Source organism: Zonotrichia albicollis, chromosome 1 (assembly GCF_047830755.1).
Source record: "Zonotrichia albicollis isolate bZonAlb1 chromosome 1, bZonAlb1.hap1, whole genome shotgun sequence".
NCBI lineage: Eukaryota > Metazoa > Chordata > Aves > Passeriformes > Passerellidae > Zonotrichia > Zonotrichia albicollis.
In genome coordinates this window covers 28686255-28708767 of record NC_133819.1, presented here as the reverse complement: position 1 = coordinate 28708767, position 22513 = coordinate 28686255, and the positions used below count along the sequence as shown (strand labels likewise).

The 22513-nt window shown below is 36.5% G+C and overlaps 1 protein-coding gene across 8 annotated transcripts in view; it reads left to right on the top strand.

The window, feature by feature from the left end:
• Nucleotides 1–22513, top strand: part of DGKB (diacylglycerol kinase beta) — a 389837-nt gene that overhangs the window by 305611 nt on the left and 61713 nt on the right. For all 8 annotated transcript variants that reach the window (XM_074536770.1, XM_026798569.2, XM_005480832.4 and 5 more), the window contains 2 exons: nt 4431–4521; nt 10677–10872. In XM_074536770.1, the coding sequence (XP_074392871.1) occupies nt 4431–4521; nt 10677–10872 (287 nt within the window). The remainder of the gene's footprint in view (nt 1–4430; nt 4522–10676; nt 10873–22513) is intronic.

The window sequence follows — 22513 nt, the reverse complement described above, 5'->3', positions numbered from 1 at the left end:
GCCCATAACTAGTCTATTGTTCCACATGTTCTGACAGAGTGTTCATACTGCAGTGAAGCATAGATGCTCTTCAGGTGTTGAATAAAGTATTTACTATTTCCATATTTAGATACAGGACAATTTTTCAATGACATGCCTTGTAATTGCTTAATCAGAAAGGTTATATAAAATAGTTTTAGCAGTAGGGGGGTTTCTGATTAACTGATAATGGAGCAAACCCATATCACAGACTATTTTGATTATTTTGCCTTGATTACCAAATATTAGTCTGAAGTTTCCCAAGAAACATATCTAAGTTTCTAAGTCTGATATTTATCCACAGCATAAAAATACTGTAAGGAATGGCAGTATTAGCCCTTTTATAATGTTGTGAGGGCCTACCCCTGAAGGTGAGAGTAACTGAGGTTCTTGTTAACAGATCCCTTGGTTAGATCAGAGTGAAATGACATGGAATGACCAGTGTTTATGTATACATGGATGCTACCACCCATGAATCCAGTGATGAGATTTGATTGTTGTTTTATTGAAGTGATGTCCACAATCTTGATCTGCCAGGGGTGAGGAAGCCCCTGAAACATATAGTTCAGCGAGTTGATTTATGTTCAGTTTCAGGTAGGAACCCAAGGTACCTCCCCTGGGGTGGGAGTTTGTCTATGGAAACACTGTGGATCATGTTCAGTCCTCTGGTGGAAGGCCCAAAAAAGGAGGCTGGGGGCACTTTGGGGATATTTGATGGTTTATGATATCTTCTAAGACATTACACCTCCTTTTCACATCCACTTGGTTTAGCCAGTTACTCCCCATCAGAAGGGAGAAATACCTTCAAGCCTGTCCTGGTACTTCTCCATAACCAGTGTTTTATGCCTGAGCAAGTTATGTAACTGAGGACATGGGCACGACAAAAAGCATTATCCCATGTAGCGAGATCTTACCAGCCTCTTCCCTTACTTGGCTCAGACCCCAGCCTGTTGCTAAACAGGCTGGTTTGTTGTGGTCCTCCTCTAGTGCTCACCCCCTCTGCACCTGGGCTGTTCTTAGGTTTCACCACCACACACCCAAACCCTCTCCTCCTGCCCTTTGGTTGGGGGATGCCAACCTGGCCCCAGCAAAGCACCTGCTGCCTTTGCAAATGAACAATTGCATGAGTCATTAACTATTAACATTTCAGTCTCCCACAGCTGTTGTGCAAATTTATTTCATCACTGTTAATGATCATTCCACTTACCAGAACATTGACCAATACTTGAAAATGTGGAACACTGGCAGCATAGAAGGTGTTTAGGTTCTTGAAGTACAGTTTTATCTTGTCATTCCTACAACTGTAGGCTGTATATTTTGACATACTGTAATACAATAGCAAGATAGGTCAGGCTTTAATCATGGTTATGTTTTATTTATATTGTAAAATCTTTCAAAGTTTAGATCAAAGCATGTGAAAAAAACCCCAAAAACGAAATTCTTTCTTGTAGAATAATCTGTTCCCTTTCCTATTCCAACAAAACCAACGTTGGAAAGAAGGAGCAGACTTCAAACTTATTTTTGGTCATCTCCTTTTAAAAGCTGAGAAAAGTCTAAATCATTTCCTCTGGGAGAGAGCAAATATACATGACAGCAGCCTGTGATTCAGTTCCATACAGTTTTAATGTGGCAAAATTGTAATTAAATATGTATTTGTTTAGCAATCTAAAATTTACTTAAATTGTGGAAGAAATTAGAGTGGCCATGAGAATAGTTCATTAATCTTCTTTTCGCTGTTATATTGATAAGCAGATGAGCTTTACCTCTTTGAAAGAGGAATGCAAGTGGAAGATAGGAACTAGAGGTTGTATAATTTCTCTGGAGTTCTTTGTTTAACTCCATTTTGTATCTCTATGAAAAGTAATACAATCCTCTGTTCAATAAAAGATACAGTGCATTTGAATAAAACCACAAAATTTAATCTGTTTCATGGCTTGTAAAGGAAATTGGTACATTATTTGAAAATGAAGCACAAAATTATTTGTATCTACATCTATCTTTGCATTTGAAAAGCTGTCAAGTAAGTTATCTCTCTATGCTTAAAAACAGTCAGTCAACTAGAGAATGGAGAACAGGATCACAATACATTTTTTGGCCTGATATACTCTTATAGGTTATATTTAAATTACCAGAAATCATAACCTCACCTGAAATATGTACTTAATCTTCAGTTATAAGATTCTATAAAATTTAGATTTATAGATCTAAATTTTCTAGTAATCCTTGAGTGCATTGACAATGCTGGGTTTTGTGTGGCTGAGCTCAAAATACCTGAATTTGCCCAGTATATTCTGAATGACTCAAAAATATATGTCTGTTTTAACTTTGTGTAAGTCAAAGAGTTTTAATATAGAGTGCTAATAAGTGAGTCAATTTAAAGCAGTCTTTTAAATAAAGAAGAAGAAAAGATTCTTCATTTGGGGTAAAAATAACTGAATAGGAAAATGAAAGGTTATAAAGAGAAGACAAATAGGCTTTTTATCTTAATAATAGGATCAAAAGACATTACAAAGTAATTTTATGAATGTTTACATCAAGGTTTTGTTGGTCTTGTTTTTTTGAAGTTTTTTGTTTGTTTGGGGATTTTGGTTGGGTTTTTTGGTTTTTTTTGGTTGGTTGGTTTGGGGTTTTAGTTTGTTGGGAGGGGGTTGTTTGTGTTTTGGTTGATTGGTTCTGGGGGTTTTTTGTTTGTTTGTTTTTTATTTTTGTTCATCCCTATGTAGAAAGTAGTGGGAAAATAGAGGCATCCATATTTTCCAAAGGTACCCAATGGAAATTCAAGACATAGTTCACATTTCTTTGGAAACAAAAGGTTTCTAAATTTCTTCATGTATGTTGGTATAAATAGGGCACTTGATCCCAGGTCAGTATGGCGGTGTGCTAGCTAAATGCAGGTATAGGAGGAACATGGTTGGATCGCTTCCATTCATAGGCTTGAGAAATCTGGACCTGAATCAGGCCAGAGCGCTTCTGGAGCTCCTTTGAGAAGATGCCGTTTATCTGAGAGAAGGTTCTCAAAAATAGTTTCCAAATATTTTCAGATTTTCTGTGAAAAACCTTTGGAAATTCCTGTAAATTTTTCCATCGGAATTGTGTAATTTCCTTATTACTCTTCTCTTCCCAACTCTGTGCAGGCTGCCAGGTTGGACATCTTTACAGCCTTCTGATGCTGCACCAGGATTTCTTGGCTCTTATACAAAACAGGTTTCTGGAAATGGCCAGTACTGCAAAACCTCTTCTTACTCTGTGATTTTAAGAGTCATTAAGTAGATTTTAACAACAATTAAGTACTCTCTTATATGTAATTTGAAGTAATTAAAAGCAGTATTTGTACTTTTGACATGTTTTACAGTCATCTACATTTTGGTTTCATTCTTCTGTACTTCTAGCTCATGCACACTCTTGTTTTCAAGTTAGAAGCACAATGTGCTGTGCCTGTGTCAGAGAACAGTTTACTCAAGTGGAGAAACTGTGTTCATATCTGATTCTTAAGTGGGAATAATGAATTCTCATTCAGTATCTTTTGTTGTGGTTTTTTAGCTTCTTTTTTTTTTTTGTTACAGAATAATAATTACTCATGGGAGTTCACAAAAAGTACACATACTTGTTTGAAATGGTGCTGTTGGCGTCCTCATTGTATTTAACAGTATGCAATAAATCTGGTAAAACAGAAGTTCAGTCTTTATGTATTTAAAAAGAAAAAAGTGTGAATTGTGCCTGCTGTCATGATAAACTAAGGAATTTACTGGCATTTAATCCAGTTTTATTTTCATCTGAAACCTGTTAATGAACTTCAAGATGCAGGTCTCATTGCCCATTTAAAATGTGTCTATGAGTGAATTACCTGGTAATACAGCTCTCCTTCTGCAAAATATCTAAAGATTGTTACATCTGGAATTTTTATTTCCTTCTACTATTTCATCTGTCATCATCTACAATAGGCATTTGCCTTTTAACTAGCTTAAGGCAAGCTACGTTTTTTCCTGGCTCTTGTTCATGATGGGATTGCCCTGCTTGCACATTCTACTGCTCTGCAGGATAAAGATGTTAACTGGGAATCAGAAATCATATAGTAGGTGTAAGACATGAGATAAAATCGATACATTTTTCTGAGGCATGTCACTGGTTAAGTGACAAAAAATATTCTGATAGTCACTGAAAAAGAAAAGTCAAAGGTACATTTGAACCTGTCAGTTCAACATATTCCTGTTATCCCTTTAGGGGATATCATACAACTTGACACCAACATTTAAGCTTTGAAAATTATGAGCTCATCTATTTCAAATGGGATGTCACATGTTCCCAAGCCTTTGCCATTACTTATAGTGGAAGACAGGATGATCACTTTTGTCACATATTGATAGTGAATAAGATCTTTCTTTTTTTCTTTTCTTTTTTTTTTCTTGTTTCAGAATGAAGAACAAATTTTGGTATTTTGAATTTGGCACTTCGGAAACTTTCTCAGCCACCTGTAAGAAGCTGCATGAATCTGTAGAAATAGAAGTAAGAAACTAATTGTTGCCTTTATCCTTGAAATGTCACCAGTTTGGCTGAAATGCAGGGAGCAAGGGCGCAGAGTGCCTGAATCCAACAAGGCAAAGCAGTGCACATCCTTTCGACCCTATATTCCAAAATATTATTTTTATCATGTCTATTTGTAGTGTAGCCCTGCACACTGGAACAAAGTTCAGTTTGATGATTAGTGAAGTCTTAATACAGTAGACAAGGTCAAGAGGTGAAGTATAACATTAGAAATCAATAGGGAGTGTGGCTAGGTCAGGTGGAAAAATGAAAGACTGTTGGAGGGAGTGAGAGCTGCTGCAGGATTAAAATAAAAAAAAAATAATCTTATTATTTCTAGGTCCCAAGGTTTTATAACCTTTAAAACTCAATTCCCTAAAATTGTACGTACTTTCCTGAATAAAGGTTAAAGAATATATATATTTTTTGAATTATTCCCCTTCATTAAATAGCTTTTCTCTCTGCACAAGGGGTCATCTTTCCATTATACATTGAACATTAACTAAAAAGACACAGGATACTTACAGACAAAATGAGAATTTAAAATAATGTGCCACTGCCAGTTTGATAGCTGCTAGAATAAGTGGCTGAATTACATAAACTGTTTGGGCATCTGATGTTTATGAATAAGTACATGAAAAATGAGAAATGGGTGAAGATAAAAACCTGAGAATTTAGCTTAAATAATGAAATCATTTCTCAAGAGGATTATGGTGCTTTTCCTTTCCAGTAGTAATGAGAAACTGCATGTGTCAGTGGAGTATTTGTATAGTAGCATGAGGCACTCAGAGAGGTCTGGTGGGAGCTATGAGAGTCCAGTCAAAGCCTCCTGAAGGGTGAATTCTGAAATTATCTGAAAGAGCCATGTACCTGATAGCAGAACAGTAGCAGAGAGTACTGAGACTGAAACTGTAAGACCAGCAGTGCCACACTTGCCTGTTATGCTGTTATGTTTCTCTTTGAAGTGAAAACCTGCTCCTCACGTGTTAGATTAAAATATAATAAAAATAAAACTCCACTGAAAGTCTTAAGAAAAAAAACTTAATAAAAAAATCACCCTTGCTTCCCAAGAGAGTGCTTCACACACATGAGTTTAAGCAAATGTAGCATGAAAAATATTTTGTTATTTATTGGAAGAAATGCTTACCTGGTTTGATTAGATTTGAAGAAACTGCAAGTTAAATGTACCTTTTGATTAAATACAAATTGAAGAGCAGGCTTTCCCAATAAAATACTGATATCTAGAGAAAGTCATGTATCCTGATACATATTAAGACGTGAACTTTATTGTTTTAACCATTCAAAGAATGATTAAATATTAACATCACAAAGCAAGCAAGTAGGTATACAAGTTTGTGGTGGTGCTGCTGTTGTGTAATTATTATGTACTCATGTCAATAACTGTTATTACCAAAAATGTGTTACATTGCCAGTATATGAGGCACTTTTGTTAATACTCAGTTCGTCTATCCTAGTCATTACCATTAGTCATACAGTTAGAAAAAAAAGCATAGTTTCCAAGGTTTACAAGAACTCTTAGGAGGTGGTTATTTTTGTATTTATTTACAATGAGTAAATTACAATGTTGCTTGTATGCTTGTATCTAATGTTTCTTGTTTGAATATTGTCAGCATTTCTGTCTGATTTTTAACCTGATGCCCCTTGGGGATGTCACTGTAAATGAGAGGTTGGTACATGAGACCACATTTCACTCCACATAAAATGCACAAAGAATGTGCTTGCTCTACAGCCAAATTTTGAATGAAAAAAGCCTGAGAAGATTAAGGATCTGTATCTCTGAGCTGTTAGACAGTGATCACATGTTCTCTGGGCAAATATTTGTTTAGCCTTGTATTTGATTTCTAAGCTAATTAAGCTTGTTTTTTCTGACATACATTCTTTACTCATGTTCTGTATGTTTTCTTCTGTGTGAGATGCAGAACAAAGTTGGACATAACATTCTTATGTTATCCAGAATAAGATGTAATTTTGTTTTCAAAATTAGATGTAAGAAATTGAGGAGAGGTTCTAAAGGGTAAGAAACCAAAATTAAACAAGCAAACAAACAAAGACTAGGACAAAATTAATTATTCATTTTCAGTAATAATGTGTCAGTAAACAAGGCTGAAGATTTTACAATTTAGAAAACTTGCAGTTTATTTCCACTTCAGAAAAGAAAAAAAAAGAAAGCTATGTGAAAGATACTTAACAAGAGTAGGTATAAATGTGGTGTAAAAGTGGCATGGACCATACCTGCAATGCTGTAAAAGCATAGTGGGAGCAGTGTATGCCTTCTATATCACCTGGTGTTAATGGGCAATAGAAAGGAGTTTAAAGCATTCCTGTACGCTTGCCCGATATTGCTCTTGGTTTCACAGCAAAGCCTTAATATCAGTTCTTTTCAGGCATAGATATGTATTTTCTCAAAAGAGAGATGATCTGAAAATAATTGATACGATAAGTAAGGTATAAATAATAATACCCAAGAAGTGAATGAGGCCAGAAAAGAAGGCAAAAAAGAGTTATAAGAGCTAGTTTCTTTTTTGTCTAGGTAGGCATACTCCACATTTTAAAAGTAGGGTTTTGTTTCTAACAGCATCAATATATTATTTGAAATAAAAGAAAAAAGAAAAGGAGCAGAACACGTGTGTTTTGTTTTTGTAGTATATGAATGTGTTAGAACTATGCAGAGCTACCTGTAGGGCAAACTTTTTGTCTGTGTATGAACAAAAGAAATCCTTCTTTCCTAATTCAGAAAGTTGCTCATCACTGGGGGACTCTGAGGCCTCCTCACATAATTGTCTTAGTGTACTACCTGCTGTGCTCAATATTGAGTGAAAATGGAAGCTAGACCCCGCACCATCCTATTTCACAATTCTTCTTTTATTTAAATAATTCCAGTCAGTTTGGGGGACGCCAGACCTTTATAAATTAACAGCAGGGAAATACCAAAGGTGTCAGATTGCATATTTATCATCTTTCTCGTGTAATACTTAAATATGTATTAAGAAGTGACTGACATAAATTAGGCAGATTTCAGAAGCCACAGGCCGTGGCTTGTAGAGGACCCCCTTCTGCTTGACATTTCATCCTTGTCAAAGATCAAATTATTTTAATTTAGGCTGCAAATTATAAGAAATGAAGACTTCTTTGTGGGAATTCCCTGTGGTAATCTGACTTTTGTTGTTACTGCTGCTTGTCAGTGTGCAAAAGATATAATATGCATGCAAATAAGGTTAAAAAATATGTACTATCTAATTATCCAGCCAGTACATTCCACTTGAAGACAGTGGGAGGCCTGACACACAGTATGTGTTTGATTCATTGAGGCCTGCAGGGTATTTACACAAGATTACTTTTAATTATGAAATTAATATCTGTTTATCTAGAATGTATAGCAGTAAGTGAGCATACACATGAGCAGAATTTTTAGCAAAATAAATCATCTTAGTATTTAATACATATAAAATACTAGGGAAAACCACAAATTTGCTTCCAAAAATGACAGTGAAAACCTAGCCTTTATTCTTGTAAGAAAAGTGTTATTAAAAAGTTATACTTTGAATTACAGTAATTGCCACAACTGCCAATTCACTTTCAGATATGCCTTTTGACTTTAAAGTTTTCCCTGTATAAATGTAATCCACAGGTTTGAAATTTGATTCTTGAAGAGCAACTATGAAATGGAAATCTAAGTGTCGAAATTGTTCTCTCTCCCGATTTGTGCTCTTAGAAGAATTAAGATGTGTGTGTGCATTATAATACAGTTCTGTTTTATGATCTCAGAAAGTTTCAGAATAAACAGTTATTCACAGTTTTTCTTGCATTGTACTTGGCTTTTCTTCTTCAAAGCCGCAATAAAGTTTTAGGCAGAGAGGAAGAAGTGCCAGTGACCCACAGAGCAGCAAGCTGCAAGATGTCAGTGGACTTCTACTGAGGCATGCTTAATTATTTTTCCCGTTTTCTCCCTGATTAGTGTGTGTTGGAATTGCAAAATAATACCCTTAATGAATTTGAAATGGATGATTGGATCCTCTACAAGCCTGCAGAACATTGCAGGAGTAGGATCAAATGTTTTAAAAATATGCTGCTCTACACTGTGGTCCGTAAGACTTGTCAGGATATCCATATGCTCTGTCTGTGTTGTGAGGAATGAAGCTACTCCATCTCTAGCCAGGGTGCCAGTACATGACTCCTGGGCAGCTCTGGCTGGTTCAATGAACTAATGAGTAGAACTGGGTGCTTTGCTTTCCACCTGCAGGTTCCACTGTAGTAACGTGAAGTTGTGGTTTATTTTCTCCTGTGGAGGTTCTTCAGTATTTTGCTACATTTTATATGTGCTAAGAACTTCCTAATGTTGGTAGAGAGGAGGACTTAGCTTGAGTAAATTACAGCCAGTGAAGGCTAGGTGTATTAAGCTGGGTTCATCTCATCCGGTGTATCTCAGGTGAACTGTATTTGCAAATGTTGGAGTTCAACCACCTGAGAAAATGCTGCAGTTTAATGTTGGGCAGGCTGATATGTTAAGATCCCTGAGCCATTCTCCAGAAGTGAAAAATATGGTCCCTTTATAATTGGAAGCCAGATTTGGCATAGAAATATGCTTGTATAAAATGTCTTAAAGTCCAGGTTTGCTGTAGGAAGCATGAGAAATACACGCTAGTGACACAAGATGGGTATGATTCCATTGCTGAAGGGACTATCCCATGGACTAAGATTACCTCTGTGTGTCCAGTGAGCCTTGGAAAGGTTTTAGATCACTGTTGTGGTGTGTTTTTAGCTTCCAAGTCCCTTCCTCAGGTGTGCCAATATTCCCTTCTCCCTTCCCCCTCGCCCCTTGCTGAGTGTGCCCTGTCAATCAGGCTTAACATTCCAGCAAGGCGTCGTGTGGTTGGTCAAGTTCATAGGATGCTCCTCAGGCCTGGGGGACATTGGCCCGTATAGGTGTCCCTAGTCCCTTGAGACCCTGCCCCTTTCACCTGGTTGGTAGCTCACCTGTCCCCTCCCCTTCCCCTGTCCCTGAGCTTAAAAGGTTAATCAGACCATGCGGCCGGGATTCTGTTGGAGCAGTTGCCCCAGTTCAGACCTCTGTAACCATGGAATAAACATCTGGACATTAAACCCTCCAGCGGAATCCTCTCCTTTCTCTCTTCACCATCGCCAGAAGCTCTCTCTCCTGAGGTAAACGGAGTTCCTGACAAGCCTGGACTTGTTCAGTGCCCTGCTGCAATCTCCAGCAGCCAAGGTATCTCTGGGGTGATTTACACCACAGTGCCGCCTTTGGCCCAGCAGCGAGGGTCAGACTGGCCCAGGCACCATCTAACTGGTAATATTGGGATTCCTATTCCAGTAGATCACGGATGCCTCCTCTTTAGCTCCACATCCTGTGTTTTCCCTTAGCAGTGATGCATATTTTAGAGAACTGGTTGGTGAAGGTTCTGGGGTAAGGATTGCTGCAGCTGCATCAGGAATTGTTGTAACCATTTCTACTGATTTTAGTTATTGCTAGGAGCCACTAGTCTGCCATAGCCCTATGCTGATATGCTTGTTGTGCCTTTGGATTGAAATGAATACCTGTGTCCTCTTCTGTGCTCCTGGGGCTTGCTTAGAGCCTTTTCCATAAGTCTGTGTATTCTCTGCCTGCAGGGACTTCGTATTCCATCTGTTGGGGAAGGGACTCAGTTGAAAGAATTACAAGTATCACTGCAAAATCATAAGGCAGAAAATTTAGGTGGAAAAGGCAACAAAAAATTCAGTTATTGATAAAGAAATTTTGGTAGTATAAATGTTTTTCTGCTAATATCTGTAGTGAAGCTAGAAATATATTTCACTTGGGTCAGTGAATAGTTATCAGATAACAAGACAGTACCAAATGGTCCCACACTTAGGCAATCAAAAGCTGAATAGCAATCTTACTTTGCCTTCTGATTAATGATCTGTTCTTATCTCATACCTCCTTTTCAGATACAAGTATATCTCTTAGGTGTAAACATTGAATAAACTATTAGCAGTGTTAAGAATGATAAATTGCTGAATAAAAATATCTGAGAAAAAGAGCATTCAGATTTTTCTTTCTCTCTTACTGTTTTCTCTCTTTTTTTTCTCTTTTCCTTTTTTTCCCCTTCCTTTCTAATCAGTGTGATGGAATTCAGCTGGACTTAATCAATATCTCTCTGGAAGGAATTGCCATTTTAAACATCCCAAGCATGCATGGTGGATCAAATCTTTGGGGAGAGACAAAGAAAAGACGAAGCCACCGTCGGACAGAAAAGAAGAGGTCAGATAAAAGAACCACCGTTATAGATGCCAAGGAATTGAAGTTTGTGTGCCAAGGTAAGCTTACAGATTGATACAGGCTATCTGGCTACATAATGTCAGCTTGGTTATATAATTGACCTTGTCAAGGAAAAGGACAGACAGTTCTTAGATATTTCCTTCCCTGTGCATTTAGCTTTTCTGGTGGGAAACACTGCCAGAAGGGCACAAACAAAGATGTACCGCTAATTTCAGTCTCTATACTTGGAAACCTGCCTCAGATACTACCTGTTGAGCAGACTAATCACACCATGTGGCACTGCTGGCTACTGGGACATTCAGTCTAGAAGTAGTTGGAGATTTTGGAGTTGGAAGGTGCTTCCCGAGCATTTATAGTCTTTCTTAATGTCAATTAAGAAACTGACATTAAGTTACTTGGGGATTGTTGTGCCCTGATTCTAACAAGCTTTGGCCAGAGGCGAGGGAAATCACTTCAGAGTAAAAAGAGCAAGCTATGTATACATTTTATGTTACTATGTTGTAATGCTGTATGAATCCTTGAATACATATGCTGTAGTTGGCTTGCACAGGCATGATCATTTTTTTCAGGGTTCGTATACTTTCCTGGTGATTAGATGCACTTACTCAATAAATTTTATTATTAAACATAACTGTTGACAAAACCAATAATAATAATCGCTGTTCTCTGAGAATCTGAATACTGTGCATTGTAACACTTGACTGCATGTCACAAGCCTGAGTGATTATAAGCCATCATTATCTTCACACCAAAGGAATGAACAGTTTGGGTTTTGTTTGTTTGTTTTTCTCTATTTATCCTACAAAAAGGATTATCTTTTGCTTCAGAGTAGCTTCTTGCTTCTCCTCATTATTCAGACTTTATAAAGATCAGGACTTAACTGTTATTCTGTTGGGATCCCTTTCCTAGTTTTGAATATCCTATTTTTACATTTCATCAGCAGTCATTTTTAAGTCACTAGTTATAACATTGTTCATTATTATACATTTTAGTTTTAATTCAGCTAAATTATCCGGATGACAAAAATTTAGGAATAAAGTAGTTTTTTATGGCTTAGAGACTGCAATAAGTACTAGCATTCAATTTCTGTGAGCTCTAGCAATTTTACTTATGCTCTCAGTATCTCAGTGTGACTTAGCCATTCACTGTCAGCCAAAGTCTCACCAGGCACTAAGCCTCTGCTTAGTGTGCTACAATTCTGTGTTATGCCCTGATGTTCAAGGATGGAGGCTGCTGGGTAAAGGGCTCACCAAATTTTTTCCTTTTGTTTTGCTCCTGAGCACAAGGAGACAGGACATTTATCCTCTTGATAGTAGTGAAACAGACGTTATCACTTCCTTTAATTATTGAAATTATGTGCATCTTTGATACACATTTAACAGTGATTTCAATCTACTGACTATAGTTGATGTATTAAAAGGGTGTTGCAACACTCAATTTCCATTTTCCTGGACAGGATAAAATAAAATTACAATAAAAATATTAAAGACTGAATAGAATTTCCTATGTTATCTGTCTAAGTGTTCATAATGCAGACATTAAGCACCTTACTTTAGAAAAACTGTTCTCATTACTTGGTTTCTAATCACTTTGTATGCACTGTGGATGGAAGTAGCTTTATCCAAAGGCAGTTTTAAAGCAGAGGTTGACTTCTCAATATCCAAAACTAGATCACCTCTCACATCACATAGTACTATGAGATAGTATTATTGTTTGCATCTTCACTAGCATTCCAGTGTAGAGCAGGAGTGAAATCCTTCTTGGATTTCAGAGTGGTCCATTACTTTGATCCAGTTTGCAGCACTGAGCGGTCTTGAGCATGTAAAGTGGATTCCTTTTAAAGGTGTGGGGTGTGTGGGGATGGGAGCTACATGCTCTACTGCAAGTGCGTGTTTAGTCCATGAAACCAGGTTAAAACAACCCAAAGTAAAACTCAAAAATGAAGGTAGTGAAAACTCAGAAATGAAGGTGAACATGTCAGAACCAACTGATTTGTTTAGTGGGCCCACTCCTATTTTGTACTGCAAAAAACAGTCAATTCTACTAGCTAAGATAGATTCTTAGGCTGAATGTGCTCCTTCAACTCGGAATTCAAGATTATTGCTGAATAATGGAATTCAATCAATTTTGTATCTACGCTTCTCAAATAGTTTTGATAAATCTGAATCTACTCACTGGGGAAATAACTGACTCTCACTTGGAAATGTTATGATTTTTTCACTAGCTGATTATTTTCTTAGGCACTGTGTATTTTTGGCACATTGTACTCTTTAGTTTGAAGAAAACATTTTTTAAGCTATTAATACCTGGTGCAGAGATAGGTATTGCTGTGTTGAGAACTATGATAAATACATACTGGCTTGTTAACTTCTGTTTATTAACTTATTCTGAATAAACATCCTTGTAGTTATTTTTATGTCCAAATAAAGTATCTAATCACTTGACAACTAAGAACTGCACTTCCTAGGAGAGAGCAATCAATCCTCATGTTTTCCTATGGATATCTATATATGTGTATGTATAAATATCTATATATCTATATATATCTATATATCTCTATATATCTATATCTATATATATATATATCAGATTTTGGTGTTGAATTTTATTTGGTTTTTTTACATCTCATTTTTTATGGGACTTCTAAATAGGATGCACGTTCACTTTTAGACTTTTTCAATTGCAGTACAACTGTGCATCAATCTGTATTCTTGTCTCTGCTTTTTTCATTTTATAACTTGACTGTAAATACATTAATTGAAAGTTAGGACTCTGAGCCCTTAGGTGGGGTACTTGCATGGGCTATTAGAAGCTGTCTCCTCACTCAGGGTACTTTGTTGCCCTGGAGCATGTTGAGCAGTCCCAAGGAGAACTTCTCAAACTGCCCAAGAAGCCTCTATGAGGTCCTGCTGCTATCTTCCCTTGCTCTCGTGTGCAAGCCATGTACATGCAACATGATCATCACTGCAGGAAAAAGGGTCAAATTTCCGCCAATTTTTTTCTTTCTTAGGTATCTGCACAATGCAGGGAAGGTATATTTCTCTAAGTCCACTCCCCTCTTTCTTTTCTTTCCTGTTTAGCATTGCCACCTGTTGATGTAAAAAGGCTTGTCTTTTCCTTGCCCTTCCCATTATCCTCCTCTGCACACACCATAGCCAGACCACAAGTTGCACTTTAAGTAATCAAATGGGTGTCTGCTTAGGAAACAATGTGATTATGTGCATGTTGTCTGAAAAACAATGTATTGAAATTGAGTGGTTTAAAATGTACACTACTTAAAAACATTCCCTGCTTATCTTATTAGGGGTTTGTGCATGTATGCTAAAGAAAAACATTCAGCAGTCATAGCATATGGGTGCCTGTGTATTGCATTTCTAACTAGTAATATTTTAATATAAAACATGTATGAAAATGTATTTGTCTGATTAGCTTATTACTAATTGGAAAAAAACAAACATATTTAGCTGTAGCGTACTAAGTGCTATCATAATGCTTGTAAGTGGAAAAAGTACTACAGAGTTCATTTCAGCTCCTGTGCAGAAGTAGAAAAATATAACTACAGGTATATGTGACAGTTTGTGAAAGTAGATGACTTAGTGTTTTGACATTATGAATCTCACACTTGCAATGTTTCCAATTGTGGTTTTATTTAAAATCTTCTAGTATGTACATCTATGATACATCTATCCACAGGCCATTTACAGATTTTAGATGTTACTGTGAACTGCCCGTTATTTACATAGGACTTCTTTTTGGATATTCACAGATACTGATAAATGCCAAAAGTCAGTAGTTTGAAAAGATTAACATATTGCATAGAAACAAAACTATGAGTTGAGAAACATAAATGCAAATAAGTGCACTACTTGGTTGCAAATTGCATCTAAAACAAGTTAAATTATGACAACATGTCTTGCATGAAAAATATATACCCCTTATGTCAAGTCTTAAAACAGTTTTCTTCCTCACAGAAATTCTAAATAAAATTTTAAAATCTTTTGTGACAAAAAGGAGGTTTTAGGTTTTTTTAAATCTCTCCAGTAAACTTTTTTGTTAAATGAAGTTTCCCTTAGGGTGGAAGTTGTTATGCTTCGATTTCATTGTTGAAGTTCAATTAGAGCCCTATTCTGAAATGGGATCTCTTTTAGTCTCTTCAGATTTAATGGCAGAAATATATGTAACTTGCTTTTGCATGAGTGGTTCCACTCACCTCAGTGGATTCATTCCTGAAGACAATACGTATTATGAAACCTTTAGACTATAAATATTTCAGTGAAATACTTTTTTCATATTTATTTTGTACATCACCAGCACTGAAACTTAACCAAGTCCGTACCAAGTTGATCTGTGCACCTTGTTAAGAGCTACAGGGAGCTGTCACTCCACTGACTATTAGATGAATTCAAGACAATGTGCATTTATATCACAGCACCTAGGCATAAACCAAGCTTACCAGTATGATTCAATAACTCTGTGTGGAAATCTCTTTTAATAACTGCATTATGACTTTCTGAATGGAAATACAGAAGCTTTGGAAATGGAATAATGTGTATGCAGGCACTTCACTGCAGTTAAAAGCAGTTCAAGACATGCAGAGGCAGTGAAGGCCTTAAAACACTTCAAAATATCCATAAATATTAAGAGAATAGAAAATGCCTTTCTTATTAGGTGTCAAATTCCACTCTACAGGGAGAGAGATGCTTCCCTATAGATAGGGGATTCCTGACATGCTCCCTAAACAGCTTATAACTTTGTGAGCTAGCTGTCTAATTTAATTTATGGAGGTCTTTCATACCTGTACTCTGGCTAGGTGACCTTTCCTTGTTGAAAAAGTTGAAACTGTACACTATGTACACAGTCAGTGTAATATATACACTAAGTATACACAGTGTATATTCATTATTGGTAGACATTTGGTTATTTTTGACGTGGTAAGGCATGCATAATGAACTCTCTAAAATAATATTTTTATTAAATGTTATTGACGATGTCATGGCTACATAAGGTAATAGCCCTTACTTTTTATCTTGTTTAGACAGCTTTTTACAACATAGACATTAGCACCTTACCACAGAGAAAAAAAACCGAATTAGAGCTATTTCATAGCTAGTCTATGTTAAGATATTCAACTTTAAACATTAGTCTAAACATTAGAAAAAAATTATAAATTTATTCAAACAGTATTTCTTTTTCTTGTTCACACATGTTCCACATCTATTCTGAAACTTAACTAAAGGAAACATACTTCTGTGTCGATTTTTTTGTTACTATTTTGGGAGTGCGTATTATTTACAGTAAATGAAATAATTGTGGGGGCTAGTAAAGTTAGTGTGGCACTAACTTCAGTGTCTAAAATATCAACCCTATAGCCAATAGATAGAGTCACCTCAGGAAAAGAGTGTTTATCCTGCATTCAAGTAAGTATCTAAGGTAGACAGAATAAAATGCTCACTGCAGGTGACTCTCTTTTCAGTTATGTAGGAACCTAAGGAATAGGTTGGGTTGGACCCCTTCCTTCCTGCCGACTAGATGGTGAGATGAATTTCTGTATGTTCTGCTTGTGGTGACAGTTCATCAAATACTTGAACTGTGATGTGTTACCACTAAGAAGTAGCATCTTATCTCTGGGGGCAGTACTTTGGGGAGGAGATGGGGGGGAGGAGGGAGGGAAAGAGAGAAGGAAAAAAAAATTAAAAACCAAAGGATGTAAGACACAAACATCACATTTTTCCTGAAGTAACGAATTTAGCTGTAATTTTCCTAACTCAAAACTTGGACTGAGGGAAATGTTGGTATTCAAATTTTTTTGTTTCATATTAGCTAATATGAAGATTGTGTGTCCTTGGCTTCTTATTTTTGCTTCATACTCTGGAATGACATATTTACTGGAATGACACATTCCAATATCAAAAAGGGCTGAATGGCATTTTGTTCTAACTGTTCAGTTAAATTGTGCATAGCACCATTAGTTTGTAAGATCTCTGTTCAAACATTTACCAAGCCGTTAAGGATAGTACAGTTTTCCTAATATGAAAATATGGGCTGGAATGTCATGATTTTATTATGCTATTGAATGGAATGTGGGCTGGAATGTCATGTTTTTATTATGCTATTGAAAAGACCTTTTCCTGTTTTCTCTTCCACCCCCACTAACCCCTATGCTCCCACCTCCAGCAATAAAGTTTTGGGGGGGCATTATCTTTCTCTCTCTTCTGTTTAGAAGAGGCTGTGTTCTGTCCAAGCTTCACTCATACAAGTAGTTCCATCAGTGTGCAGGATGGAGCCCATAATTCATAACACAGTTTCAGTCTTTCCAAAATATACATACAATGCCTTTTGGCTGTGAAATACTGAGTTTATCGTTATTAGAAATTAATAGGACCTTAAAAAATAGCTTGATAGTCTGATTTCGTTTTATATTTATCGAGCATGTATATATGTTTCTGTGCAACATAGATCATAGTAGAAAAACAATTTCCTTTTATTTACAAGGCAGTTGAGATTGTCATTGTATTATACTTTTTGGTGCACAGAATGTTCATTTTCTTTCAAACGTTATTCATCCAAAGAGGATAATTATGGTGTATTTCACAGTCTGCCAGAAGGAAAATGTATCTTTGAAAAGTTTCATTTCCCTTAAGTTGCTCATTTTCTATAGGAAGACAGAGCTATTAAGTAACATACCCATGACAAAGATTGATTAAAATGGCATAAAGGACTATCTTATCTCTAAGTACAGGGCTTTACATGTATAACTCCTATGACATTAAATGCAGTAGGTGAAATTAGCTATTGTAAAAAAAAAAAAAATCACAGTAAATTGGTTCCTACAGAGAAAAAGGTGAGAGTGGGAGGGATGGCATGTTAAGTAGCAACAAGAAGTAGGAAGTTACTTATTGTTTCAGGATACACCAATAATGTGGCATCCAAATAATCAAACCAAGTTCTCTGCTATCAGCATTACTGCATTATTCTGCTGGGGCTCACTTCAGCTGCTAGAGGGGAAACATCACCTTGCTGATGTGCATTCTCATACTGGGCCAGCTGCTGAGAGCAGCTCAGGCTCCTCTGCAGCATTCCAGGTGAATTTGGCCCCGGTCTGGCTGACCTGGAACGAGCACCTTGTGCAGGGGCTGTGGCACAGGTGTCTGCAGGAGGCTCAGGTGACCTGTTCCACACTATTCCCAGTGCCTAACCTGGCCTTGCTGGGAGCCCTTCCTTAGCCTTGCACCTCATTAACCTGGGTAAATGAACACTTACCTGTATGGCAGCCATTAGTTAAGACATAAATGATAAGGGACATGAATGCAATATCCACATATTTTGTTGGAGTTTTTTTCTCTTATCTGTTGCAGACTTAGTAATACATACCATTTCTTGTTTTAGCAAAACCTGATCAGCTTACCCAGGCTTTTTTTTCCTTTTTATAGTTGTTTTTCCATTTCTAATACTGAAGGCAGTGGTTATCCTGCTATTTCTCTCTGGAAAGACTTGGCTGTTATTTGAAAATACACCTTGCAGGGTGTGAAGCTCTGTAACTATCTCATTTGTATGTGGCAGGAGAAGTATAAGATTGCTTTTCCTGAACTTTTTCTTGTAGTCTTTCCTCCATGTTGATCTTGCTCTGACTATACTTTTGCTACCATGTTTCAGTCAACCTGTCCATCTTAGTGGGATAACAGCAGATATAGCAGATGAGTAGTTGTTATTTAAATGTACGATGTCATGCCTCAAATTTAGATATTTGTATAAAAGCATCAGCACAAGGCATAACTCCTGTTGCTCCTTTTGAGTGAAATGACTGAAATGACTGAATTTATGTGAATGAAAATAAAGTAGCATAGCTTAGGGCAAAGTTTCACATTTTTTTTGTATATTAGAATAAGGCTAGAAATTATTAGCAAGTCTCAGATTAAAGCTAGCACTACTAATATAAGTGCATGTGTAGGTATTTTTTAAAAAGATAGGTTTAAATGACCCTTTGAGGTTTCTAATAGTGTAAATATGTGCCTTTTTTTCAAAATCACCAAGAATTCCATAGAAACAAGTGAATGAATGTCTTAAAGTCCTCATTGAATATATCTTCTACATTGTATATTGATTTAGGTACACATACCCTTTTTTTAATTCTCATTCTTATTAGGGCTTAATTTTTATTTTCTCATGCTGTATACTGGCATGAATAACAATTATTGCAAAACTGAAATGGAACAGAAAATAGCCCCATCTTAGTTATAAAATAACCATATCCTATAATGATACTATGATACAGAGTTTTTCTTTAATTAACAAAGTGAAAACATCTGTTACTATCTCAACATATGAGTTTCATATCGGTTTTAAAATTCATGTGTTTCTCTGCTTCTGAGGTTTTTCAGGTATAAATTATTTGTAAATGTTAGTTTTGTTTTGAAAGCTTACAAAAAGTCAGCAATTAGCCAACTACAACAGGTGTTTCCTTTCTTGGGGGAAGGAATGCATATGATTATTGCAATTTAGATTCCTGTGTGAGTGAAGGAATTGGCCTGTTATTAGAAAACATTGCAAGCCCATGGAAAATGTTTAAAATTAAGTAGAAAGGTTCCATGAATTTAAGACTGACGCAGGCTTAACCCCTTCAGGCTCTCTTTAGATGTGATTGATACTTGCATAGTTGCATTTATACCTTAGATTAACATTAAGAAATTTTTGATGCCAAAGATCTGTTTTTATATTGTGACCTTTGTATGAAAAGCTTCAATAACCATTTTGCAGTATTCAATTTGTGTAATGGCAGACAAGCATTCTCCAGGAATACTGATAGCATATTACTCAGATTGTTTGCTCATTTAACCCTGCCCCAGGTGCCGGAATCTTTTAGATTAAAGATACAGAAATAAAAATAGAATAGCCTAGCAGATCGTTTTTGGCTGCTGTAACACATAATCATATCCTCTGATCCATTTTAGTTTTCTATTACTTGTTAATAGAAAATTTCAAGTTTCTTGAGTGTCTGCAAAAGGTGTCAGATTGACAGCAATTTAATTTTGAGTAACAACGGGAGAGACAGCTCCAGTTAATGCACACATTAGTATTACTGATAAAAATATCTGTAAAATATTCTAAAAATATTGATGATATTAAGAACCTGCTAAGATCTCAGGTTCTGTATATATACATTTGCATTACTTACTAGAGGTAGAAGTAAAATTTACAAGAGGAAATTAGTGTTTAGAGTGTAATAAGACAGAAATGTGAGATTCAGTTTGTTATATTAAAAAGACTGAATTTTTTCTCTTAGTGGTGGGGTTTTCTCCTTCACTCTGCAAAGGCTTGTATTAACCAAAGCAGTCAAATGTAAGTAGCTATAAATATATATTGGAGTCATGCAAGTATTTTACTAGTGCCTAATTACTCTGCAAGGAGATAGGGCTTTGGGTGGGGTTTTCCATACTTGCTGTTAAAATCAATTTAAAGATTTCTTCTTTCTCCTTCTTTTTCCATTTGTTTTCTTGTAACTGTAGTCAGCTACCAAATATACTGTTAGCAAAATGCTGTACAGGAAAAGCACCAACAAAAAGAGCTGTTTGATATTGGCATTGTTTCAGGCTCTTAGTGTGGAGACCAAGTGTGAATCTGGTGATTCTGTGCACTTGTGCTGACGATAGTAAAATTAGAGGAGAGGAGGTTTGGTCAAACGATGTCTTCTCTGTGACCTGCTCAATTTTTTACCTGCTGCCTTTAAATCATAACCTCCCTCCTGACGCTGTTGAGCATTGCCAGTCAACCACCAGGTTGTTTATAAGAACACATTGTAAAATAGTTTGTGTTGCAAAGAATGAGCTGCCCAACAAATTAATGGCATTGTGAGGTGCTGCCTGCTGAGGTGAAAATAAATTGTAAGAAAATATGGGGAGACAGGTAATGGGCACTAGCCATGCTGCACAACACTTCTCAAACTGCTGCTGAGTGTGTGCCAATAGATATGGCAATAACTGTCAACAAGATTTACACTACTTTCGCATTTACACAGTGAGAGTAGAAAGGTTGAAAGAATTCTATCATTTTATTTAAAGTTTAGCACCAACTATTTCTGGACCTGCTATTTCCAGGTGACAGGGTTGCAAACACACTGCTTATCTTTCATATGTGTCAGTGGGAGGGTTTTTATTACCATCAAAAGTCCTTGAAATCTGACATCAGAAAAATAGCAGTGAAGCAGAGGTATATACTTAATTGCAAAATCCAAGTAGGTACAAATTTCACCACTTATTGTATATGTTGTGATTTTTGATAGCACTAAATTGTGCTACCTATCTATAGCCCCAGTGGGTGGTTCCTGCAGGTAATACATTTTCTGGCTGTGCTTCTTTCCCTGATATTGAGAAGGCACAGCCTAAAGTCCCCATGTTGGCTTTGTTTTCCCCTTGGCATTGCATTTCATGCTGTAGAAATCTGCATGAGGCTAATTGAACAATTTTAAAGATCCACTGTTCAAGGCTCAGGCATTGTCCCATCATTCTCCTTGTCAGTATTCAGACACATCTTTACACTTAGAATATCTTTCAATAGTTGTTAGCACTGTAGAAATAGTAAAATTATGAGCTTGAGCTGAATTTTCTTATTCTGGTTTGCACATCCTCAGTGGAACTTGTAAATACTTTCTATGTGTGTTACTATATAAAGAAAACTCTGGACACTAGTTAAATAACTTCATCTTACCAGAAAGGCTGGCTTGTGGTTTTCAGGGCATTCAGCTGCCAACCATTAAGAAACCCTTTTTCAAAATGTGGACTAGAGCAGGGATAGATTTGCAATGGATTACAGATGATATTTTTGTATCTTCTATGTTTTTCTGTCTTGTGCGTCTATTATAGTTAAGGAAAAAAGTTATATCCTTACAAAAACCCCAGTAATTTCAGAATCCAGTAAATAATGTGAAGCTGACCAAACCATTCCTTGTAATGCTTTATATCAAGTGTATGAGCAAATTGGCAGTTAGTGATTATTATTTATTTTTTCTTTGGTAACACCCAAAGGTCTTGGGCACTAGGTGCTTTATAAACACAGATCAAATGGACATTTCCTGCTCGAAGAATCAGAGGCCCAAAGATAATTTAGGTTGGAAGAGACCTCCAAAGGTCATCTAGACCTACCCTCTCTGCTCAAAGCAAGTCTAATTGGATCAGGTTGCTCAGGGGCTTGTCTAGACCTTGCACTCTAAAAAATCTAAGAATTTATGATCTAAAGTTCATTTGCTAAAATCTAAGGGCTTGGTTGCTGAATGCAAGGTTAAGAAGTACAATTTTATACTGTATGTATGTGGCAGTCAGTATGTAATTAGTTTTATTTTTATCTCTCCTATTCACTCAGTCATTGGCTTAGCTGACCCTGTAGTCCTGTCCTAGAGGCTCCTCATTCAGTCTCAGAAATGAGAATTCTCTACTGGGGAATTACTTTTTGGAAAGGGCCTCAGAATAGCCACCCATGGGCAAAATCAGCATTGTCAAGTGAAAACACAAAGGAACTCTCACCCTGACTGGAAAAGAGTGCACTGGAATTGATCTCCTCATTACTTTTTCTGATCACCATTCCCTGCCTTTTCCTCTAAAGTTTGTAAATGATCCTTTTTGGCTGCTTCAGGTGGAGTCCTAGTATGTTCATCTCATCTTTACAGACCTGCTAAACCCCTTGATGGTC